Genomic DNA, 26,753 nt, shown 5'->3' with positions numbered 1-26,753 from the left:
GCAATAGGCCTAAAGGGTGTTCTATTCCCCACCCACTGCAAACGTAGGACTATCCAGGCATCCTTTCAAAAAATTGTAACTAAGCATGTTTGAACCGAATTCACATCCTAAATCAATAATGCATGGTGTACGTGCCTGCAGGACTTATGTAGAAGCCATTTGCACAATGATTTCTATGACACAGACACAGTCGATTAAAATAGGGATTGCTATAATGTTTCTTCTGAGTGTTGTAGCACTTAGTAAATTAATGATAATTATAATAATCATCTGTGGAGACACGAGGGTGGTGGTGGGGGACACATAATTTTCCCTCCGGAGTGACAAGAACAGACCATTACAAGGAACATTTATTTACTAGTCTCCTATAGTCCAAACTTTATCTGGAACTTGGTTAATACCATTATTCCCGCCTGTGGATCAGGGGCCATGGAATAAGCAGAGCAGCTCATTTACACACTGCTCCTAAGCTGTGTAATTCCTATCAAGCGCAGTGGTGTACAGCCCCACTGAGTCTCTGAAGAGATTACCTGCGGCTCAGGGAGATAACATGCTCCGTATAAGGTCACAGCTAAGGGGGACGGGGCATTTTATTCTTTTTAGATTGGAGCTTATTCATGTTAGTAAAACATTACAAGATGTGGATCTATAGATGTTCTACATTAGAAATAACTAATTTTCATACATTTATATTCTCTATTAATTCCCTTACAAATCAGAACTTGAAGGTCGTCCGAATGGAGATTCAGATCAACACTGCATGATTTATGAAGCAGACAACTGTTTGTCAGTGATGTGCAAAGACGCTCAATGTAAAGAAACCGGCACAAGAACGAATGGGCTCTCCAGATACAATGTATCTGTCACGTGGTGCCAGGATTGGGACCAGGGAGATGGCCCAACGATCTGGCCAACAGGGTTCTCATACCGGTGCATGCTCGGCATTGGACGCCGACAGTGGCACTTCTCCTCCTGTGTATGGCCAGATTGGTTGGACAACCTAGCCAACCAATTGGTATTAGTCTATGTTTATTCCAGCTCTTCTTCACAGATGGTGCCAGTTATGCATTCAGTCTGCTTTGATTATTCAGCCTGGTCTGATCTGACTCTCTGTCTGATCACACGGAATGAAGATCTGGTCTGGTCTGCAACTCCCTGTCAGATTGATTCCTTCTCTGACTCCTTGTCTGACTTGTGGTTTGAAAGTGTATCTGATCAGTTGCTCCCTATCTAAAGCTAAGTCTGCCATTTAATTACTACTAGTGTTAAGCGATTGTTGAAATAATGGGGTTGGGAGTGACTGACCCAATTTAAAAAAATAATTGTGAATTGGAACTCTCGATTCCGACTTCCATTATAATTAATAAGAGTAAAAATCGGATTCTCTAACTTGGCATCATTGAAAAATAGTGGTGTGGCAGCGGTGGCCCAGAGGTTACCACTGCTGCCTTGCAGTGGTGGGGTCTCAAATTCTCATCAAGGTCATAATCAAGCCTAGAACTGCAGCACTGCAAGGTAGCAGTGACAAGCCAACACACCTGTGCTTACTGTTCAAAGCAGAGTAACAATATTTGGGCTATTTTTGCTATTTTCAATCTGATTTATGAAAATCTTCCCAATTTCATCGCCCGTTTGATCATGACAGGAGCACTATTTACTATTACTTTTGCTGTGTTTAAGTATTATTCCTTGTGCTACTGTGGACAGTAACATATTGTGTTTTATCTAGCCTTTGCCACAGTTCCCTATCACCATCTAGAGAAAGTCAGGGTCGCCCCAGGTTCCTGACGTGGGGTCGCCTTCATCAGGGCAAGCACTCCACTTTTAGGATTTCTTGTATTAGAGGGTCTATGGTTAGTTTCCCGTGTCCCCATGTGTGTTCCTTATATTAATTTTGTGTTATCTGTGTAAAGGCGCACATATATTGGTATGTGTACAATACCACCAACATGTCCTGCACGGACCGAACAATATCACTCAGTATTGAAGTACCATGAGCTCAGATGAAGTCCAAAGAAATGGCACTGTGGGCCACAACTATGTAGAACTTGTGCATGGCTACTCATGAGCACTTTTAAGTAGGAAATACTCCCAAAAACTAGTGAAGAAAAACAGAAATTTCAGCTTTCAGCGTTGAGCTGCACTATATATTTTGATATGTGCTCACAGCATTAATATTGCTGCTACTACCAATCTCCACTATTGTGTGTTCTTCATTCTTTGTCATACACTGTACCTTGCGCTCTTCTTCTTCTCCTTTTCCTCTGCGGCTTCTTTCTGTGCAGTGTTCAAACTCTCTGCATCTGCCAGATTATCCACGGCAATGGCCAAGAAGACATTTAGTAGGATATCTGTCGTGTGTGAATTCAGGAAGCCAATTGCTCCATGTACAGCTTGTTTTCATGAGTCACCCTTCATTGAGAGCTTCTCTCATCAACACAGAAAAGGACTGAACACGCAGGACATTTGCATCCTCTGTGATGTCTTTTGCCTATAATATACTCTGGAGGACCATTCCTGTTCTGCAGCATTGAATCCATTGAATTGAATGGCCATTGTGTAATGCTTAATTTCCCCAGTGGTAGCGCTGCAGGGAAACTGAGCACTTGCCTCCAGGTTTCTCCACAAGTTATAGCTAGCTGCGGAGGGTCCTAGCAGGTCACTTTGTGATTGTTTTAGTTTGCCATGGTACCCTCCTAACAAATTTGAATTGTCCAAACCCTAGAAACGCTTTAAAGTTTTACAATTGAAAATGTTCTTCATCTTAAAGGGATATTCTGGTTACACAAAGTTGCTGTCAAATGAATGCTAATGAAATATTCCTAATGTTTGCAATGTGGTTTTGGATTTTGTGTCTGTAGTTCTATAAACTATTCCTGTCTCCTGGCACTTCACAAGTGTTTATTCACAGGTTTCCTCTGGAGGTATTAGTGTACCTTGACGCCACCCGAAGCTAGGGGTTTGACAGGGATAACACCCCTCTCACACCCCTAGCTCCCAAAAGGGTGAAGGCACAAAGGTGCTTGAAGGTTCTAAAGTCGGTGTATGTGAGGCGTACGATGTTCAAGGTGAGTGAACACACCTGCACAGCTCCAGCCCTGTGGCCCTGTGCTGGGGCTGTGGGGTCCCAGCTGTTGTCTTCCTGCACCTGTAGGCCTCCGCAGGCTGTAATGAACATGGGTCCCTGATGTGGCCTGCCAGGTCTCCTCCTGCTGCTGCTGTATGCCCCCAAAATGCTGTAACAGTGTCCCCCACGGCTCTACTCTCCCTGCTGTCCTCATGCAGTGTGGTCGGGACGCATGGAGTGTATGGCGCTGCTACCGCCTCTGCGCTACTGTATGTCAGCACGGGCTGTGTGACTTACGGCCAGCCCGCTGGTGTGTCCTCCCTGCTGCCCAGCGGAATTTCACACATACCTGGGGTGGGGGTGAGGAAAAGGAACTGCTTATGCACCGCTGGCCGCAAAGTTCCCCCACAACACTGTGCATTAAGTGAGTTTGGGCAAATCTGCTCACCGCTACTATAGACAGCGGGGTGCCAGCTTCTGCTCCGCCGGCGGAAAATGGGTTTTTCTGCAGGGCCAATCCTGGGCACTAGCGCTGCCCGTCAACGAACAGAGGTGCAGGGTGGCGTCCTGTACTACAGCACATTATCCTCCAGCATAACATTAGTGCGTTTCCAGGACCATCAGGCAAGTTACATATGCAGCCAATTAGGTACAGGGGGTGTCACCCCCCTGTCAATCTTGACTCCACCAGGACTTCCTGGTGGTGTCAAGATACACTAATACAGCCTCTGGATACGACCAGTAGGCATTCCAGAGCTACTGAACAGGTCCAGCTTGCCCAGTAAGAATGACCAGGGATGGGTTTTTTGTATTATGCTCTTTGGAGCAGGCTGCTGGCCAATAGACCCATTATCAGTTGTGTATAAACATGGCACAAACACCTTTCATATTTGAATTTCATTTTGAAAATTTGCTTCAAAACAGGAATACCCCTTTAATTTATTTCTACAAATATATGGTACACGGTTAAAGAAAGGTAATTTGAATCCTGCGGTTATGTGTTGAGACTCTGGCTACCGACTTCCCTCACCTCCTCCTGCCAGTGGTCGCAGCTCCCGGTTCTTTGCTTCTGTCATCTGTGGCAGACACCACATCTCCTTGCATTCCAGGCTATCTGTTACTGCTGCCCATAGAGTCAGCCCTTGCAACCAGCTTTCCCATTTCCCATCCCCAGCCAATCAGGATAAGCTCCAGTCTATTTAAGGTACCCTACCCCACGGAAAGGTTACTGTGCAATCAGTCTCTTTATTGTGTGTTCTATTATTTTGATTGGTTTTGTTTCATGCCTATTCCACTCAAATTTTCCCGTCTTCTCCACTCCTGATCTTGGCTTTTTTATTTACCACGCTTGCGCTACCTGCTGCCAACCCTCGGCCTAATTCACTGCTAGGCAAGAACTCCTGCCCTGACCTCGACTCTGCTCTACAACCGTGTCTCTGTCTATTTCTTCTGTACCATATTACAGTAACCCTGACCAAATCATGTCACCTGCCTCATAACCCAGAATATTTTTGGGTAATGGATTAGGGTTCCAAACAGTGAAGACCATATTCCAATTGGTGGGGTTAAAGGGTGAAAACCAGGAGACTCAAGGTGCTGCGCCAAGATCTAGCCATAAGCCAAACTGGTTTTGTGGCACAGTGGATCAACGTCCGCTGTCTTGACATCTTCTTGCCATAAAGCAAGCACGGTGCTAGTCGAGCTTGGAGCTGAACATATGATTTGAGTCATAGTGTCAGTCTAGTTGCTAAGGACACAGGCTATCTATGCCCCCATAAACATTAGTTAACACCATCCAAATGCGCGGATTTTGGTGGGTATGGATGACTAGTGTATGTGTATAGAGGACTCCCAACTCTTGTCCAACAGATGATGTCGAGAGAAAGAAGGATTGGGCACATTGAATTTCAATGCCCGATCTTTCTGTTCTCCATGGAGATAAACTGCTGCCAGGAGATATCTGACAGTGACTTACTCCACCTTGCCCACTGAAAATACATGAACACTTGGCCAAAAGAGTGGTCATTTGTATGAGGGAGTCGGGAGAACAGCCGTCAGCTGAACGACAGCTATTTAGGCCTTAGTCACACGGGCGTTTTTTCACGCGATTTGCGGATCGCATGACGGATGCGCATCCGCAAATCGCGTGACCGATGCGCGCAAGTCGCCCGCAAATCGCCCGAAAATCTGCTCCTAGCCGCGTTTCATTAGAAACGGGCGGGAGCTGTCCAGCGCATTGCATTCAATGGAGACGGCAATAGAGCCGGCTCCATTCAAAGCAATGCGCTGCGGGCGAGCCCGGGATGAATTGTCGGGAAGGGCTTAAATATATAAGCCCTTCCCTGCAATTCATCCTAAAATGTGTAAAAATAAAAAATATATATATACTCACCTTCTCCCGGCAGCCGGAGCTCCGCGCGGCCGTCCTGCAGTGGGTGTGAAGGGGATGTGAGTCAGACCTGCCCCCTGATTGGCTCAGCGCTGAGCCAATCAGAGGCATGTCTCACTCACACCCATTCATAAATTCATGAATGGATGTGAGTCAGACCTGCCCCTGATTGGCTCAGCGCTGAGAGGCAGCAGTCACTCACCCATTCATGAATGGGTGTGTGAGTGAAACCTGCCTCTGATTGGTCAGGGCTGTGACCAATCAGAGGCAGATCATTCAGCAGGTGGGGATTTTAAAGCCCCGCCGGCTGAATAGTGCCGAGAAGCAGTTCAGGAGAACTGACAGCGGCCGCGGCTGGACTCCGGCTGCAGCGGAAAGGTGAGTATACAATTTTTTTTTATTTTAACACATTTTAGGATGAATTGCAGGGAAGGGCTTATATATTTAAGCCCTTCCCGACAATTCACCCCGCGCACGCCGGCAGCCCATTGCTTTCAATGGAGCGGCTGTATTGCCGGCTCCATTGAATTCAATGGGCAAACATCGTTCTTCTCTGTCACAGCTGTTACAGCTGTGGCAGAGAAGAATGATTTGTCTTCTATATGTTCTCAATGGGGTCGGCGCTGCTGCCGCCGGCCCCATTGAGCGCATATAGAGAAGAGAACAGGAATCGCAGATCGCACATAGGTGCGATCTGCGATTTCTGTTCTATAATTTATCGGACGAGCGCATAAAAAGCGCTCATGTGTCCGATACCATTGCAAAGCAATGGTTTTATAAAATCGCCGGACGCATGCGCATGCGCAAATCGCGGCTAAAAACGCCCGTCTGACTAAGGCCTAAAGGTGTATGGGCAGCTTAAGAACCAGCAGAAATCCAAGGAGTATTCCAGAAAATATTAGTAATTACTATATTAAGATAAGCCATGAATATGTGATTGATAGGGGTTTGAACCTCACCAATCAACAGAAAGAAGGAGACAAAGTACTTTCTGAAGAACTACAGACCCTTTACTGCAGAAGCAAACACAAAGGAAGTGACAGCCGCTGAAGCACTTTAAGCCTTATAAAGGCTGTCATCACTTTGCTAGCCGCATGGCAGTTATCAAAGCGGGGATGTCAATTACGGACGGGTCGGTAGCAATCATACAATCAGAGAAGGAGGAGGCTACAATTGAAAAACAGAAGCATATGTTTCATTCCTATTTCATGTGTCTTCATTCAGTCCAAGCTGCCTTCAGGATGAAATTGCGAGTAATGATTACTTTTGTGTATAACTACTGTAATATGTTAGAATATTTGCAGCTTGTTTAAGGCTTCCTAAAATAAAGGATACAGTTACCACAAATGAACAGTATGATGAAGTAGACGCATACGATCATTCCTGAAGAAGACGGCCCGCCATATGCCATAATCCCATCATACATCACAGCGTTCCAGTCTTCTCCCGTTAGTATCTAAAAACAGAAGGCCATGTAGTCAGATTTCAGGTCACCTTGACATTAAGGCCACGTTCACACAGCAGAATACGCTGCGGAATCCACGTAGAACCCATGCCGATTCTGCAGCAAATTCATGTTCTATTCATTTGAATGGGAGCCCAGTCGATCTTTCAAAGTTTAATTCAAATCCGCATCATGAGAAGTAAGAGGAGAAATGTCACTTTTTACATGAAATCCATGCCGAAATATCAGCACGTGGATTGGCCCAATTGAATGTGGCTAATCCGAGTGTAAATCCATGGCATCTGCAAATGCAGAAACTTGCGGCTCAGACTTACATTTCTCTCACAGGTTATGAGGTGGATGCGCATTTGATTTTTCCAATATGGACTATAGCCATATGAACATACCAAACTGGCCAATGAAGAGGCATATTGGTAATACTTATAACATTTATTAAAGGAAGTCTGTCGCCTCATTTTGGTAGAATAAACTGATTGTACTGTCATATGTGGGACTCAATGATGATACTTGTACCTTTATAATCTTGAACAGATGCTCCAATCCAGAAATATGTACGTGGACGCGCTCTCCGCACACTATGCAAATGACTGATGGACCAACAATTCACTTCCAGCTCTGGTCTGGGCTCTCTCCCACCACCTATCTCCAAACACGCTCCCTGGAGTTTTGATTGAGGTCTCCAGCTTTGGCTACTGGAGATGTCTTGCTTTTTAAGTATTCTGCGCCTGCACTGCAGGATCCCAGGCATATGCAGTGACATACTCTCAGACGGTCATATCATAAGTGATGTCATGCAAATAAGGAAGATGGAGCAACACCTCTGCAGCACCACCTGCTGGATGGCAGTATTCCTGCAATTCAATGTCAGACCCTTTATACAAGTCTTTATAATAATGATTGGGAATTGAGTCACATGAATGTTGCCTTCCTCGATGCAGCAGAGATACAGAATACTTAAAAACACAAGATGTGCCACTAGGGATGTTTTGCGCCTTAAGTATTCTGCACGTTTGCCACACTAAGAGACCAAGTGCATGGGCAGTGATTTCCTGTTGGCCAGTTCCTTGATAAAGCCAGATAAGAGCAGCGGTCATCCAGGTCTTTAGTCTTCTTTGTGTGATTACACATTATTTATAAGGTAGTTTTCAGTATCAGGTTGCTGGATATATTTGCACTTTTCGGTTCAGTTACTGGTATGGTAACTCATGTGGATCATGTTTTGTGGTTAACTATACCTATGATGTTGCTTCACAAAACTATATGCCATCTTTTATGTATTTTATAAGTTTTTAGAATAAAGTATGCATATATTTACTATCTTGTTGGACTGTATTTATTTGTTGGTGTAAAGTATTGTTTTTTTTACATACTGTAGTATATTTATAGGTTGCAAGTATTCTGCGCCTACACAACATTGAGTGAGATACTCTCAGCCGGTCACGTCATGAATTATGCCATGTGCATGCACCATCCTCAATACTGCGGAGGCGAAGAATACTTGAAACATAAGATGTGCTGCTGGAGGCGTCTTGCATTACAAGTATTGTGCGTCACACTAAGAGATCCAGAGCATGCGCAGTGACTTCCGATTAGCCAGTCATGTGCAGAATGACGTCACTGCGCATGCACCAGTCCGGCGAAGGCGCAGAGTATGGGAAATGCAAGATGTCTCCAGGGGTCAGTACCGAAGATGTCACTTAATACTCCAGGGAGTGTGTTTTGAGGCAGGAGGTAGGAGAGAGCCCAGACCAAAGCTAGAGATCAACCACCCATCAGATGGTCCATCTATCATCTACCTACCGTGTGAGAATTGCAGCAATATTCATATTTCTGGGTTGGAGCATCTGTTCAAGATAATAAATTAACCATTATCATCATCAAGCCCACATCTTATAATGCAATTAGTTTACACTACCAAAATGAGGTGACAGACTTCCTTTAACCACAGCAAAGTACTGTAGTTTTGAACAACTACAGTTAGTTTTAGACCCCCACTATGAAATGCTATGGTGCATACATACAGGATTGCCATGCTCCAGTGTGGAAATCCCAGTCAAAGTTGAATTTCAAATACCTTTCCAAAAACATTTTGTATATAACCTGGAAATATAATAACATTTTAACAGCTGAATGTTTGATTGGCTGTTTCTGTAACTTCCCTAAAAGAAATGAAACGAGAGCGTGATGCCCATGCCCATCTACCTCTCCACTAATTCTCCACTGGATGTGGTGTCACCTCACCTGGTAAGAAAAGAGTCAGGGAACCCCCTTCTGGAGATAGCTGTGGGTCCAGGAGGCGGGAACATATCCTGTGGATATGCCAGAAATGCCTAAAGTGCGAATAACCCTTTTACTACATACCCTGAACTCACTAATAAAACAGTATGCTTTCTCTAGTTGCAAGCTTGTCAGGCATTTAGCACTTAACCTTATGTCTATGCAGGGGATCCGGAGTTCTGTAAAAGAAAAACAAAGCCAGAGATATAGTGAGACATTAAAGGGGTATTCCAGGCATTAAGGGATTGGTATGCGTCCCTTACTTGGGATCCCGTTGATTAGGTGATCCTCTAGCCCACTGTCAGTGAAGTGGGCCAGAAGTCTGCATCGTTGGTCAGGGCGGTAAGTGTAATAGACGTCTTCACTTCCTTTGAAATCAATAGGAGCAATGCCTTCCGGCTTTGACCTCAATGAGGATCTGGAAGTGTACTAGAAGGCATCACTCCTAGTGACCTCGATGGGAGTAAAGCGGTTTATTACACTTCCAGCCCTGACCACCGATGGCGATGCTGACTGTTGCACTGACAGGGGGCTGGAGGATCAGCACATCGGAGGGGATGCTGAGGATAGGTCATCAATAGTAAAATACCCTAAATACCCCTTTAATCAGCATAGAACCTAGGGTAGACATTCACTTACATTACATTAATGTTGACGAATTTTGGCATTGCTAGACATTCCCGACTTACAAATATATATATCAACATCTTTAAATACAGACTGCCCTGGCAATCATTATTTCCCTGGATGGTATAAGAGGAAGGGGGATTATGTAACAAAACTTTAAGTCAACAAAGAAAACCAATCTAACAGAAAAACCACCGCCTTAATATTCGCCCAGTGTAATTATGGCTTTGAAGTTCCAATCTTATGTGAAGCAAGTTTCAATTACAAGTATTGTACTAGAGGTTAAAAGCAAGTGGCACGCAAACTAATTAAAACCAAGCTCCGTCTCATTGATTAGATGCCTCCAACAACACAAAAACAGCCTACAATGGATGTGAGGCAGTCAAGTTCCGTCTCCCTCAAAATAAACATGGCAATAACACAATGGCTAGAAAAAAAAGAGCTATTTGATATTCATCCTCGTTCGGAGGCACAAAACAGCTCTAAAAATACACGGCGCAAAAGGAAAAGACAAAAGGAAATTATTTACAAGCTACACAAAGTCTTTAATGTGCATTTAATCCGAAAGTACAAAAATGTGACATTGAGGTGATGAATGACTCCATAGTGCTTCACGTAAATAAACAGCAGCACTTCTGTAGCCGATGGAACATGAAATATAGCCTCCGTCCCGCTTCCTAAGAGGGATCCGCACATGTACCTAAGAGCGCAGAAAGTCATAACCCAACCCTTTGAATACTATGGCTACACCATCAAAGCAGGCAATACTGAAGGCGGTCGCCCCATGGTACCAACATGTGGAATTCCACTTTTTAACATTTTATAGTTGAAAATTGTTATAAAAGTACAGTAAATACTTTGCTTTAACTATTTCTGTACAGATTATCATTTATTTATTGCCCCTGGAAGCAGACAGCAGTGACTGCATTGTCAGACGTGACAGATCTGAGCTGTATGTTCTTGTCATGATGACTAGCTGATAACAGAAAGCCAACAGCATTGTGAATTTAGCTTTACTGCATTTTTCTGCCATTTTCCCATAAGCTTCTCAATAGGAAAAAAAAAACTTTATATTCTTGGATATTCAGCAAAAATATGGAAATCCAGTGGAAACAGCAGCTACCAGCAGCAGCGCTGGCCCCATTATAAATATAGGGAGAAGATCACACTCCTCTGCCACTGCTGGGACAGCTGTGGCAGGGGATTCCTTTATCCCCACGGAGAGGAAGGAATCCCCTGCTGCAGCTGTCATAGCTGTGGCAGATGAGCATGATCTTCTCCCATTGCTTTCAATGGGGCCAGCGCTGCTGCTACCCCACTGAAAGCAATGGGATGAAGGGAACCCCCACAGAGATGCAAGGCTGTTTTCACATGAAAACGCCTCGCTTTCAGGGGTTTCCCATGGATTGTGAGTGCGATATTAGACAACAAAAAAAATTATGTTTTTCTAAAAACAAAAAATACCCTTAAAGGGGTTGTCCCGCGCCGAAACGGGTTTTTTTTTTTTTCAATAGGCTCCCTGTTCGGCGCGAGACAAACCCAATGCATGTGTTAAAAAAAAACAAACGTTTAGTACTTACCCGAATCCCCGCGCTGCGGCGACTTCTTTCTTACCTTACTAAGATGGCCGCCGGGATCTTCACCCACGATGCACCGCGGGTCTTCTCCCATGGTGCACCGTAAGCTCTGTGCGGTCCATTGCCGATTCCAGCCTCCTGATTGGCTGGAATCGGCACACGTGACGGGGCGGAGCTACGAGGACCAGCTCTCCGGCATGAGCGGCCCCATTCAGAAGGGAGAAGACCGGACTGCGCAAGCGCGTCTAATCAGGCGATTAGACGCTGAAATTAGACGGCACCATGGCGACGGGGACGCTAGCAACGGAACAGGTAAGTGAATAACTTCTGTGTGGCTCATAATTAATGCACAATGTACATTACAAAGTGCATTAATATGGCCATACAGAAGTGCTGAACCCCACTTGCTTTCGTGGGACAACCCCTTTAATAGTTTAAGGTATATATAGTTACTTTATTTCATAGAGCTTTTTATGTAGAAATGAGAAAACTGTGGTTCAGTGGCTGGAGTATCATGAGTTGGAAACTACAGGACAAGCCCTGCCTACGCAAAAAAATTTTTTTAACTTTTCGCCATCTACACCATCTGCTGCCACTTTTTTGTGTTGCAGTTGGTTGGAATGGGCGTGGCAATCACAACCTGACACATTTATGTATAATTTAGGCCAGAAACTGGTCTAAATTATACCAGAAATCTACTCTAGCTCTTATTGGTGTAGATTTCTGTATAGGTGCACAAAGGTGTCAATATGCGCCTCTTCATATAATAGGAGCATCATTAAGATCGGCGTCAGTCTAAATACATTTTCTCCCCCATCTTTCTATGTTCCTTGGTCCAGATGTTCTACATACCTGGAATACGGTCAGGAGAGACTGGGGGAAGTTATCAAAGGTGCTTCTTTTCGTCTGCGTCTCATCAAAGTTAAACTTGCCCCCAAATAGTTGCATTCCAAGTAGGGAGAAAATGATGATGAAGAGGAAAAGAAGGAGCAATAAGGAAGCAATAGATTTCATGGAGTTCAAGAGTGATGCTACAAGATTGCTGAGGGAAGCCCAGTGCCTGGAAATGAAAGAAGGAACACATCAGCAAATGAATGGTAGACAAGAAGAAGAAGAAGACACAAGATGACCGCAGTTTTCAGGTTACCTGGTTACTTTAAAGATTCGTAAAAGCCGGACACATCGAAACACAGATATCCCGAGTGGTGACATTATCTCCAGCTCCACCAATATAGTTTCAGTAATACCGCCACACACCACAAAGCAGTCAAATCGATTGAACAGAGAGACAAAGTAAGCTTGAAGACCCAGGCTGTACATCTTCACTAACATCTCACAGGTGAAACAAGCCAGGAGGACTTTATTTGCAATATCTGGAACACAGAAACTTAATAAGAATCTCATAATCACCCCTATGTGACTCAACTGTAGGTTAATTACTAGTGAGAAAGAGAGAACACTGTTCGTTAAATTCAGACTTCACAACTAGCCGGAAAGCAAGACATACCAAGCATTGAGGACTAAATGTGAGTTACGCTGCCATCTTGTGGCCAGAATAGAAGCAGAAATATTTTATAACTAATTTTTATATGCAGTCAGAAGAAATGTAACTTCCTTTTGGTATAAGCAAACAAAATTAGACAGTTGCAAAACACCATTAAAAGATAAAAGAGCAAGATGTTGCTTGTTTAATCCTTTTCTTGGACAAGCTTTCTTATCTTATTAAAATCCAAGTCAAGGATAAAACACTTGTATGGAACCAAATCAATAGTGGACTAAAGAAACTTCATTCGAACAAATGAACAATGTCGAAGTTCGTTCATTCATGTAGCAGATAAAGCATTGTCTCGCTAAATAGTCCAGTCATTCACATTCACTTTATTAATGCATGAGAATGACTGAACTATGGGTATTTAAACCGGACGATTAGCAAATGAGCCAACAATGTTTTTCATTGTTGCATGAAATGAAGGATGAATGCTAGGCAAATGAATTAGTGTTCATTGTCCGATCGTTGCCCGTGTTTACACTGAACGAACCGGTGAATCCGGCCATTAATTCAAATGTAATACTGTATTTCCCCTGCAAGGGCACAGCAGGAAACGTATGGTCAATTAAAGCTACCACTGATAGTAACAGTTGATCATTGGGCTTAATCAAACAACTTATGACCACTTGTCTGTTTGTATGTATATATGTATGTGTGTGGGTGCTTTTCATGCTCCGTCCCTGGTAACGTCATCGCTCCGCTACTGGTGACATCATCGCAGGTCCTACAGTATACATAATACACAGAGCCTGACCTACAGAAGTAAGAACAAAGTTAGGGTCCTTGAAAGGAAAGCACAAAAATAACACAATGAGAATACAACTAAGCCGTTATTATATCAGACACAACTCAGCGGTCCTGAGAGGAGAGACCGACCTACCGCCACCACAGAGATTCGGTGGCCTAAAGGACCTGCGATGACGTCACTGCTGTGGGAGGAGCCATTCTGAAGTTTGGTAGAAAGTATTGCATACTGGATAAGCCGACAGAAACTACCAGAACCTGTGCTGACATCACGATCATCTAAACACATGTGTGGGTGGAGTCAGAGATCACATGACCAGGGGCTGATCACTCTATCCAAGAGCTCTGTGTGTCATGTGTGGGAATCATGATGGATGTAGTAGAGGTGTATGTGTAAAATGTGGAGTCAGTGGAGTCAGGGTGTGTCTGTAATGTGATGTGTGTAATGTGCATGATCAGCATGGATGTATGTAATGTAGCAGAGCTGTGTTCGAACACAAATAATGCAAAATTGCTGTGTTGCATTTTGAGTGAAACAACCTGCATTATATGTAAGTCTAAACCTGCTTCTTGACCGCTTAAGGACCAGGGTGTTTTGGACCAAAGTGACCAGACACATTTTAGAGATTTTACCCATGTGGTGGTTTTACTGCCCTATTTTTTTTTTTCTTCAGCTACCAACATTTTTTCATTATGTGTATATTTTTACTCGTGACATATAGGGCTATTTTTTATATATTTTTTCACTGACTTTTTTAGTTTTATTGGGGGAAAACATCTACATAAAAATCTTTTTCTAAAGTTGTTTATTTTTTAGTCAAAATTGTTATTTACATTGTATATTTTTTATTACATACTTTTTAACTGTAGCTGCAGCATCCATAGGAGCGCCAGTTACAGGGAAAACATCCCCCTGTAGTAACAGTAGTCACTAACAGAACTGATCTGGGTATGATAGGACCCTGCAGCTCTGTTGTGACAGGGGGCTCCTGGTGGTCACGTGATCACCGAGTCGCATAGTGGAAGTAATACTTCCACTTCCACTCTATAAGTACAAAACACTATGTAGCATGAAAGGTAGAAGGCAGAAGCAGTTAAAACCAGCTTCTGCGTTCTCCTACGGGTCCTTAGCTGTGTTTGTCAGCTGAGGACCCGACCTGCTTCTGCTTAATTGCCGCAGCAGAGGCTTTATTCCCACGCAGTATTTCTGCAATCAGGGACTTTGAACCACCCCTACTCTCCCTCTTTCATGTAAGTGACGACCTTCAAATCTGTTGGCACCGCATGAGCGCAGAGAATTATTTTTCTTCTTTTACTTTGACTATTCGAGTATTTCTGCAATTCTGCAATAAAGCCCAGAATCAAGTGCCGTATATTTGCGACTCTTGGTCCTTGAGGGGTTAAGAAAAAAAACTAAAACACTACTGATGTTCAAAATTGTGTAAAACATGTATTTACATGGTTGTGAAAAAGCAAAATGAATATGTATCAATACAAGAAATGATAATTAAATCTAACAGAAAAAAAAATCACAAAATGATTCTATAAATTCGTGTACCTTGTATTTGCGTTAACCACTCCGGCTGATTGTAGTGCTCCGATGAGATAGTCAAAGTATTGAGAAAGACCAAGATGATAACCAGCCAGTAAAATGAAACAGATTTCACTGCAGCTCTGCACCTTCTTCGATTAAACCGGTTCCACCGACGCCAGCGTCGACTATGGAGCAAATTAACAGGAGACTCACCATAATAATAATTTTAGCCAAAAACAAAAATAAACCAAAATCTAGGCTAATGGCGGGGTACTTCAGATGTACTTTACACTACTTCTGTGCAGTAAATATTATGCTGATGCAGCATAACTATCAGCGCTTCCATACATGTTAATAGATGAGTGGCACAAGGGCATGAGACCTACTTTTGCTAACGTCTGCAGCTGTCTGTGTCATGTTACATGTACATCTGCCCATACAAATTAATATTGGTATATGCCACTGACAATGGGGAAAATTGGTTTCTACCTTGTTGGCCTTTACCCTATTCGGATGTGGGGGTGGGGGTCTTGGAGAGAGTAATAGACTGACCTGGATGGACATATGTCTTTTTTCAGCCTTACATACTATGTTACTATGTAATTCAAGGCCTCAAAGTAATCCCCAGATCATAGATAGGAAGAAGAGAATAGGGCATGCTCCAGCTCTTCCTTTAGTGTGCATGCATCTATGGATGTCAGGGGAGATAGTTGTCGGCCAATATGCTTCTGGTCATCAGCTATCTTCTGTGCATTACCATCTCATCACAAACAACCCCTTTAATATAAGACCCACAGCTGGTTCCGCTCCGGAGACCCCTGGCAAACAACTGATTTTTCAAATGGAAACACAATATTACATAAAGGCCATTCCCACTAAATAAAGAGCGCTGATTATTAGCTGCTCCCCGCATTGGCTCATAGAGGGAAGTCTTGAGTCCTGTATGACATCCATAGGACCTAACAGGGCAAATGGACAGGAGGGGTTTGCAAGCAGAACAACCCCTTTAAGTCATCAATGAGAAAGATAACAAAAAATGGCTACATGAATGAAAGGGGTTAATTAAAGGGTAAAAAAGTTATGGAAGTTCCTATAAAGCGTTAAATCTTCCATCCCTATAACATGTTCCTCGCACACATACCTGAATTTAGACTTGGAAATGGATTGACTGTAATGAAAGAAATACAAGAAGATTGTTAGCATTATGGCAGTGTGAAGCAGACACAATAAAGGTGAATATGAACAGACTCCTGGGATACTGCCAGCTATGGCACAATGCTGCCTGCAAACTAAACAATCGGGCAATAAAGGACTCAGAATGTTAACCTAAGAAGGACTTTAAAGGGGTATTCCAGGCGAAAGGGCTCGTATTCCCATATCAGCCATGTTTGGCTGAGATGGGAATACTCTTTCAAAGACTACAATATGTTTGTTGGAAGGGATAATCCTAGAGATCTTAGTCTGTTTGGAATGGAAGGAGGCAATTTTGAAAAAAAAAAAGACAGGAAACGTAAAACATATTTGTTCTTATGTATAAAGACCATTCTGGCCAGAGCAACAGAGCTCAGCTTATCATTTCCTCACCTAGATGAAACACAGACTCTGGTTTTCTATGGGCCCCAAGATAGTTGATAAGATAACTAATTGTCAGTTTCTATACACCTTCGACAACTATTTGCCGCTAACCCCCGGCCATACATATGAAAATGTATGGTCTCCACCAACTTACTACTATAACTAACTTCACGGTCTGGTGTGGGTTAAAAATCTTCTAATAAGTTGATACACCTCTGTCATTAGTTTTCAAAGTTATTCCGTATGTAAATCAGCAGAGCAGAGTCATCTGGCCGAGAAGAGTCACCCAATCCATAAGCTGCTGTGCTTAATACGACCCCTTTGTCTTCATAGGCAATTTGTTGCATCCCATTACACAGGAAATCCGAGTTAACAAGACGAAGGGGGTCTCGTTAGCTCAGTGACTTGTGAATAAAGAGTGTCTCTTCTTGGCCAGATGACTCTTCTCTACTGATTTGCATATGGCACAAACAAACTTTGGAACCTAATTTCAGAGGTACATGGACTCTTTAGGAAAAAAAGGGCATTAGAGGTGATTCATTTTTTTCCGGCTTGCCAATGAAGTCAGTTTTAAAGGTGAGATGGTGATGACAAGTTCCCTAAAAGGAGTTGTTCACACCAGTGTCAAAGGCCCCGTTAGGAGTCTTTGGCGCAAATCTGGCACGATATCTGGTAACAAAATAGCACAGCTTACTGTGCAATTTCATCTTGGAAAATGCCAGGTAGTATGCCAGGAGCCTAACCAACTCCATTATTGTCAGTGGGGTCCATCACACACTGTTTGTGTTCGGTGGTGCTAGTTCCTTATTTGGCTCTGTTGATGGAGTCAGACAATGGAATAGTGTGACGTAAGTGTGAACAGCCCCTTAGGATGTATGGCAGCATGCAGAGCTTGTATGACTCATTTCACTCAGAATAGAGACTCTTGGGAACATCACTCAGAGGCGATGCTAGTCAAACCTTCTAAGGATAAACTAAAATAGCACTAACACGATACAACAGCCTGTATCTAAATTATTTTATTGCACCATTAAAATGTGGACAGTACAATGTGTTTCCACCCACAAGGGGTCTTCATCAGGTGCCACTTTAGTTTATCCATAGAAGGCAGTGTCTCCGGGTGATGTTCTCTGGAGTCGCAGTTCACAATGTGCTATTGGGTTGACTTTTCTAACTCTAAACCTCCCCACTCTCATCATGGCTTGCAGCAGTTTACTGTACAGTATTAATGTAAATGGAGGAGGACAGGCAGAACGATCCCAGTCTGCTCTGCCTCCATTCACTGAATGATTATCGCTAGGACGACTGTTCACACAGAACTCTCCTTCTGGTGATGGGGCTTTTAATACCGAGTCTCCAGCAACGAGTGGTGTGATTGGCTCACGAGCGCCGTGCTCAGCCAATCAGAGCCGGCGCTCGATCCAGAGGTGGGGTATTCGTGGCTCGCTTGCTGGAGGTGGGCTATTCAAAGCGCCGTCACCAGAAGGAGAGTTCTGTGTCAGTGCAGAGGACATGGCAGCCTCCCGCAGCCCCGGTGACCAGCACGAAAGACTCAGATGTCACCGGCTAGGTGAAAATTGATGTTTTTTATTTTTTTCCAATTTGCTAGGGTTTATTTTTAGGGGAAGGTTTATATTTCAAGCCCAACCAATTAGAGGTAGGGCTTATTATCAGGGTAGGGCTTTTTTGGGGGATGGGGAACGCGGTAGCTCAAAACATAATTGAAAGCATTATATATTGAAATAATAGTGCATTTGCATGCTAGGCCTATGAGGATACAGCTAGGGATATACTTGTTTGCGCACTATCCTAACAAAAGTATTTGGACACTCTAACAGTAGAATGGATCATCTCTTATTAGCATATCACGTGTTCCAAACCACGCTATGTGAGGCCTCATTCACATGGGCGTATGCATAAAACGTTGCGTGGATCACGCAGCATTATACCGCCTGGTGAGCCTACTATCATTGCATCTGGCAGAGATACTGCACAGCGCATGACCTAGTATCTCACGCACGCTGTTATGCGCAGTGTCACTTGTTTCTTCTGCTTTTTAAAACTCCCCACTCTGTTTCATAGCGGCGTTGCGTATGTAATGCCGCCCATAACACAATGTGTTGCGTATGGACAGCATTGAATATGCTACCCGTAGAGAACAATAGGGCTAACACGTGGTAAAAAAGAGCATGCTGCCATCTTTGTCACACACGTATCTACAAGCAATGTATATAGGCTAATGTGAATAAATCAATGAAAATCAAGAGACTGTCATTGACTCCATTCACCACATACTAAGCGGGCTTGTATCGTGGGCGTAATACACAGTGAAATCATGGCTGTGTGAATGAGCCCTCAGATGTAGACTGTTAGCCATAGTTTGTGACAAAAACTGCACACTAATGCAGTACAATGCATCGGACTGTCTACAATGGTGCAAGGAGCGTTGACATTGGACAGTTGAGCGATGGAAGAACGTTCTATGGTGTGGCGAATCATGCTACTCCTTCTTCAAATTAGATGGATGTAACTGGTTGTGGAGGATACCTGCCTTTTTCCCGAATGTGTTGTGCCAACAGCTGAGTTCGGCGGTGGTACTGTTATGGTCTGGGGATGTTTTTTTACGTGTCATAGTCTCAGTTGGTCGTAGTGGCAAGAACCTTGAACACGGAGCTGTACCCTGACATTCTAGATAATAATGTGCTGCCCACAATGTGGCAATACTCTGGGAATGGTCAGCCATACTTACAACAAGACAACACGCCTTGTCACACATCCAACACTGTGTTATGTTGGTTTGAGGATATGGATGTTTCATAATTGGACTGGCTGCACAGAGTCCTGACCTGAACCCTACTGAACCTTTTTGGGACAAACAGGTCAGGAAACATGAACAGCATCCATTTTCTTTGAGAAAACTCAGACATTTGCAGGATGAATCGAGGGAAATACCAGCTGAAGTGTATTAGACGTTAATAGAAAGTATGCCACGGAGAGTATCCGATGTCATGTCTGAGGGCCCAAGGAGCCCCACTAAGTATTACCATATGTAAATAAATACTACTTTTGATTCTTGCTCAGGTGCCCAATTACTTCTGGTGGGATGGTATCTAAAAAACAATGAGATTGCAGATCTGCTGGATTTTCCTGTAACAGGGACCTTGTAAAGTCTTACCACATAGTCCCGCAGCACCTGCCGCTCTCTCCTTCTCCACCAGCGTTTTCAGTATTTACTGACTCTGTCTCGCTTGTTGGCATACTCGCTGTACAAAAAGAAACATGGTTTTAATTTCCAACAATTTGCAGACGACTCGTCGCTCCTGTAGGTCCGTGTAGCGGTACGAAGCAGATATGTTACGCGTTGCTCTTTTTAATTCATGAACTGATTAAGCAGCTCTGGAAGAACATCTTAAATTAAACTGTGTCGCTCTTGTGGGACGAGCGTCTACCTTATTGGACAACACCGCTGCAGGAACATGGATGGTTTCAGAACTCGGCTGCTGAAGGAGAAGGATGATAACTGTTTATGGCATTTTTTGCTATTTAGCTGAAATTGAAAAGTGTCATTTGGTTTTATTAAAATGCCAATCCCTAAGCTACCAAGCAGCGCTAATTAGATTTGCTTGCAGTATTTGTAAAAAAAAACAGATAGATTATTTTTTTCTACGCAAATTGGTCCCTATATATGCAATATACAGTATAAAACACAGCAAATCACACAACACAGCATGGAAAACAGAGTAGTCCTCCAGCAGAAGGGGCTCGTCATGGGTCGTCCCATCCATCGTCTTTGATACTGGGAGTAAAAAATGAATGTAAAACTCTGCGAATCGAGCAAGGGTGTTGGGAACGGGTGCAAGGGTCATGGAAAGCCTGTAGGAGGTGAAACAAACACTATACCCTTCTATCCTTGGTGATAAATCCCGCCATCAAAATGGGGGAGGCGTATTTTAACCTTTACTACGGTGCCCCCATCTACCACTAGACATAACACAATGGTAATAAAGCCATTCAACACGTTGCTCGTGTATATGACTCCAGTATTACACATGCAATTGCGTATTTACTATATTTTTTCCGCACCCCACTCATTTCTATGGGTGTGAAATACACGCTAAAATGCCAAAAATAGGTCATGCTGAGTGTGACTTTCCGTGCATAGAACACACGGCACAATACGCTAGTGTAAGAGGCACCATTCAAATACATGGAGCTTTAGTGCCGCGTATTTCGGAATTTGAATTCCACAATCTGAGATAAAATCCACAGCCAATCAGCGACGTGTGAACGCATCTTAAAGGGGTTTTCTGAGACTTGGAAAAAAAAACTTGGTAGGGCAGGGAATGGCATAAAATAAGAAACTATCCAGTACTCGCCTGCCAAAAGCTGCCCTGGTCTCTGTGGCTCCGGTCGCAGAAGCTCCTGCATTAGTCGATTGTCATTCATCATTTGTGTGACTGCAGCAGCCAACCATTGGCTTCAGGGGTGATGATGCTGCCATGTGACAGCCTCGGCCAGTGACTGGCTGCAGCAGTCACGCCAATGTTGACCAGCACAAAGCTAGCAAGTCATAGCAGCAGAGATCAAAGTGCCAAAACTGGGGCGGTGGGACTTTTAACAGCTGAGTACTACTGTTTCTATGCCGTTCCCTACCATTAGCCAGCTTTTTTTAAAGGCCTGGGAAAACCCCTTCAAATCCCAGATCTAAGACAATACTACTGTCTTATAATAACCAATTTCATTTATGAATCGGGTTATTATACATTTTTAAAAAATGGTCATCCAAAGCCAATTGTGTCAAGAATAGGTAAAGTTTTGATCTCAATCTATCAATGGCTCACGGTCTTCATTGCCTCGTGTTGCCCACTAACAGGGGATGGGGGTAGATCAAGTTGGTTGGCTCATAAGGTAACTGGGGATGGGGGTAGATCAAGTTGGTTGGCTCATAAGGACAGCCCCTTTTTTTTAAAATGAAGCTGGTGATCAGCTGATCACTTCCAGTCTAGAGCCTTGTGTGGCGCAGAGTATTAAGGCAGCAGAAATGTAGGCCTAAGCTGTCGCTCACAAGTTAAATCCCCCCATGGTTCAGGTAGCCGGCTCAAGTTTGACTCAGGCTTTCATCCTTCCAAAGTCGGTAAAATGAGTACCCAGCTTGCTGGGGGGTAATAAATAAATTACCTGAAAGCACCGCAGAGTAAGTTGGCGCTATACAAATAACAAGTCCCTTTCCCCCTTTTGAAGTTGTTTTAGTCGTATTGAACGACCGGTTTGTAAATCCTGTTACAGGTCAGTATCTCTTTAATTCCATTATCTTTATATCTTTCCTCTTTTATATCTCCAAAGAGGCATTGAGAAGGCTTGCCAAAATTCTGTTGGAAAGAAGTTGAAAAGTTTGGCTCCCAATACATTTGCACAAAACGTCTGACTTATTTCATTTTCAAGCCGAGCTCGCCACTTTTTGGAAAAGTGGGTGGTGTTTTACAGATAGGACATGGGCTTCCAGGATACACCAGAAACTGGGTTTGCTGATCTGGCACACAGATTGGCAAAAGACACACAAAACAAAAAGGATTAAGCGGTGTGCGCCAACTAATACATTTGGTGCTCCTTACTCTAGCGCACTGTTGCTAAAAACTGCAGGAAGTTTACCGTTCTTTAGTGAATGCCCCCTTGGATTTTGGCAGTACGACATTTTGGACACGTCCTCAAGTTTTGGAGCGGTTGCCTTAATTGTCTCAAAATATACATTCAATAAGAATGAGATATAGGAAAAAACCCTGCTGTTGATGCCATCTCACTGCAAGTAGATACGACAAGGTTTTTGTACTGGCAGCAATCTTACAACATACCAGCCTCAAGGATTAGGGGGGTTTTAGAGATTTAAGGGAAAAATAATACTATTTTACTAAGCCTATTTGGCAACAATCCTGGCAGCCTTAGATGTGTGACAAGTTTCTACGGAGAAGTTTTATCTCAGACTGGAGAAGGATGATACGCTTACAGTGCCGGATACATAGAGCAAAGGGCACAGGGTCAGGTATACAATACTTGGCGAGTCAACGGGGTCACTACATACTATGGCATAAAGCTATTTCAGAATTTAGTACACGTTTCTGAACGTTTTTATATCAAAAGACCCAGATAATTCTCTCTCAATGATGGAAACTCGTGGCACTGACTCTAAAATCATGCCTTAAAGGGCGTTCTACGGAAATTGAAAAACATGGCCGCTTTCTTCCAGAAACAGTGCCACACATGTCTACTGGCCCTGACCGGTATTACAGCTGCAATACCACATCAGACCTACAGACAGGCGTGACACTGTTTTAGGAAGAATTCAGCTATGTTCATATCTAATCCTCGACACCCCCTTAAAAAATGCTCAATAGGATATACTTGGGATCCATATAACACTGTTAGCAGGGTCATCTAACACATCTGAGATCTAATGAGTAGAAGATAAACTTAGTTGACTTTCCAAATCAAGTTGAAACGATGTCTGGAAAGAAGTAAAAAATGTTAGCGGACGCTGCATTTGCACAAAAACTTGTGAGTTTCTTTAAACTTTTTTTTTTGCCGGGCTAGCCACTTTTGAGAAACGTGGGTGGTGTTTTGCAGAAGAGATGTGGGCTCCCATAGCCCAAAGGAAATGGGAAATTGGTTTCTATCCTATTAGACTATACTCTTAAAAATATTGGCTCAGTGTCTGAAATGGCAGCCTGTGTTGGGTGGAGGTGCGCCAGGTATGTAAATGAACAGGAGTGAATGCCAACCACATGCGGCCCAGCAGCCAACGCTGATTCATTTACCAGGCGGTCCACGCTAGTACAAACAATACCAAGCTCATCTCCTGACAAGTAATTTTCAAATAAATATATCAGGGGGACGCGGGGTGTAAATGTGCCCGAACGTTCAGACAGGAGACATTAGCGCCCACTTGTAGGTAATTACTTCCCTTTAACAACTTTGTCGTGTAGCTGCCTTGGGATTCCTTGGGATGCCTCGTGTAGCTGCCTTGGGATTCCTTCATCAGACAGTCACAGACTAGCTACTTTTATGTTTCTGGAAGACTTTCCTGGTTAACAACTGTTGTATAATGGCGCGGCACATCGCGTCTCACTCCCAAGTAGCGTAATTTAAGACAACTGGCTGGTTTGGAATATGTTTCTGGGATTGCATAAGTCCAGATCGAACGAATGCTTATTTTCAGTGGCCAGAAGAGATGTCTGGCGCGTTCTGCCTCCATTCACCCAAGGACTAGAACCCCTATGTGAAAGCAAAGGAGTGGTAATCACTGAGATGACTGTTGGGCACCTAAGTGCTTGACAGTCGCCAGTTGTCCAGTGGAGAGGTACCTAAAGGCTATGTTCATACGGGACGGATACGATACAGGGTGGTGCGTTTTTTCGACTTTAAAGCAATTTTGATTTCCTTTGTTTACTTAACTTTACTCAACTGCGTCATTGGAGAAACAATGGGAATTTACATGCGGATCCAAACCAAAACCTGCAATGCAATGAACCCTCGCAGAAGCAATTGGGGATTTGGCTTTTATATTACCTCTATGTGGAACTTTGTTACGGAAATGTGAAAAATGATGCTTGTACGCTGCTTATCAACAACATTAAAATCCGGTCTGTAAGCAAAATTACGCGATGGATATTTTCTGCTCCGTGTAGACGAAAAATCACTACAACTCATTCATTTAGCTGGGATTTCGAAACATTGCAGATTGTACGCCAGAAATTCCGCAGTGTATCCGTTCTGTGTGAACACAGCCTTAGACACATCTGGAACTTGCCTTATGGAAATTAGACATGTGGCCCCAGAGTGCAGCAGAAAATCACGGGAGCAAGTTTCCTGTGATCTGAGCAATTTTCTATCAGGCCGGGTTCTCAGTGATAGCCCAGCCAGCGCCGGTATTTCTAAGACGGACAACCTTGTTGGGTTTTCTCTTGCAACGGTGTTGTGAGTATAGCGAGAGTGGTGTGATCAAGGAAAGCATTAAGTGAAAGGGTCAGTGATCTGGGGATTAGTCTGATTGCCAGATTGGAGTTGGGGTGGATTTTTTCGTTAAATTGGGAAAATTAGCTTCTACCTCATTGTGTCTTTTTTTGCCTTCCTCTGGATCAACATTGGGGGGTAATAGGCTGAACTGGATGGACATATGTCTTTTTTCGGCCTTATATACTATGTTGCTATGAAAGGAGTCAGAGGAGGATGTCAAGAATTTTCTTGAAAAACAGGCACTGCATAAGTTTAGCAAACTGCAGCCAAATACAACGCAGGCGCTCCAACTAACGTGTCCGAACACACATCACATCGTTTCTTAGCATAGGTGGCCAATAACAATAGACAAGAAGTTTGAGTGCCATTGCTATCTAAGAGACTCCAGGGGGCAAAGGAGAACAAAAATTGGATGACTGATCAGCGGATTAACATTACCTTCTTAGATGACTCCAGACTTCTGTTGCACCATGCTGATGGGAGATCAGAATTTGGCACAAGCAGCATGAACAGATGAACCCTTCCTGTCAGCTGATCAGAGCTCCAGCTACTTTGCAGCAACTACAAGAAGCTTCCTGTCCGCATGGGCCAGTATTCCTGCAGACCAATTTCAATACCAAGTGGAGCCTATGCAATGATGACTTGCGGCGGTTCTGAAGGCCAAAGTTGGTCCAGCACTCTACTAGATGGGAGTCTCGAAGGATGCATTGAGAGGCGGAGGCGTTTTCTGTGTTTACGGTAAAAACTGCAAATGTGGTAAAACCGATGTAGAAACGTAAACATTTTTCTCTAATGTGGTTTTTGGTACGTTTTTTTTACAGCATCCACGTAAACACACCCCAACTAAAGTTACCATTCAGTCTGTGTATATGGTTCACCTCGGCCCAGGTCGAAATTGAATGTTTTTTGCAAAAATCCAATCGCCTAAGACACGGAAGCAGAGTTTTTCTCGGCATGTGTGACGACCACATGCTGTAATGTAATGTAGCAGATACTACAAATACATTCAGCGCCGTTTTTTTAAGGCTTGAAAATTCAAGATGTTTAGACTCCAAGTAACTGGGTCAGACGTGTCAGCTAGAGCTAAGCTCTTCTTGCGGTTTAGGGAAACTGACTCATGCTTCTACTGATCAAGCGCCGCTGGCTTTAATAGATTCTGCAGCAACGGCAGCAAAAAAAAAAATGGTGTCTATCTTCGCAACGTGAAATCTTAGTTTGGCGAGGTTATTAATCAGAATCCATATTTATAAGGTAAATTAAAAAAAAATACAATAAATTAATCAGCGCCAAACTTCCAGCATGCAACACTGCAATAATAAATCATGCAAACCACAGCACACAGCAAACCGCGTTTACCGTGTTTATTTTTACGCTTAAAGCACTTAAACCACCCTTTCTTCTTCTCTCCCAGCAAGTCCTCCAGCGTCACCCCTTTATGGCAGAAATACAAATTGCGTTACTTGAACAGCAGGGGGCAGAAGTGTTAATGCAGGAATAAGCTACAACGTGACACATGAATATTTAATGGCACACTTCATCTAAGTACATCCAGACAATCTCGGCGCTGATGGCGCTGCAAATGTTCATCGCAGGAGACTTCGTGCAGCTGTTTGTAGGACACGAATGAACGGGCTATTAATAAGCAGACGCAAAAGCAATTAAAGCGAGGTGATAAGTTGAAACACAAAACGAATGCAGGGATCAGCGGTATCAACATGGAGTACAACGAGGCAGGGCGCCTGTACACAACGCGGCCGTAGGGGGGTGGTATACGGCGCAGACCAAGACTGTGTAGTATGCAACGAGTGATAGTTGCATGAAATGTTGTGGACTGCAGCTAAGGGCAAACTCACATGGGTGTATGCGCAAAAATGCACGCGATAGTGTAATGTTTTTGCGCCGTGAACTTTGCGCTTTTGCGCATACACTGTACTTTTTGCGC

At 43.5% G+C, this 26,753-nt stretch overlaps 1 protein-coding gene across 1 annotated transcript in view; it reads right to left on the bottom strand.

Annotated features, from left to right (window-relative positions):
* CACNA1D (calcium voltage-gated channel subunit alpha1 D) overlaps positions 1-26,753 on the bottom strand; it is a 369,112-nt gene that overhangs the window by 135,498 nt on the left and 206,861 nt on the right. The window contains exons 10-17 of the mRNA XM_066596532.1: positions 26,168-26,242; positions 19,980-20,067; positions 16,371-16,397; positions 15,254-15,414; positions 12,550-12,775; positions 12,255-12,462; positions 6,792-6,912; positions 2,237-2,351 (exon numbers count right to left, since the gene is read on the bottom strand). Of these exons, the coding sequence (XP_066452629.1) occupies positions 2,237-2,351; positions 6,792-6,912; positions 12,255-12,462; positions 12,550-12,775; positions 15,254-15,414; positions 16,371-16,397; positions 19,980-20,067; positions 26,168-26,242 (1,021 nt within the window). The remainder of the gene's footprint in view (positions 1-2,236; positions 2,352-6,791; positions 6,913-12,254; positions 12,463-12,549; positions 12,776-15,253; positions 15,415-16,370; positions 16,398-19,979; positions 20,068-26,167; positions 26,243-26,753) is intronic.

Source organism: Eleutherodactylus coqui, chromosome 3 (genome assembly GCF_035609145.1).
Source record: "Eleutherodactylus coqui strain aEleCoq1 chromosome 3, aEleCoq1.hap1, whole genome shotgun sequence".
Classification (NCBI taxonomy): domain Eukaryota; kingdom Metazoa; phylum Chordata; class Amphibia; order Anura; family Eleutherodactylidae; genus Eleutherodactylus; species Eleutherodactylus coqui.
Note: the sequence above shows the minus strand (reverse complement) of the source record. Positions and strands in the feature narration are given on the sequence as shown.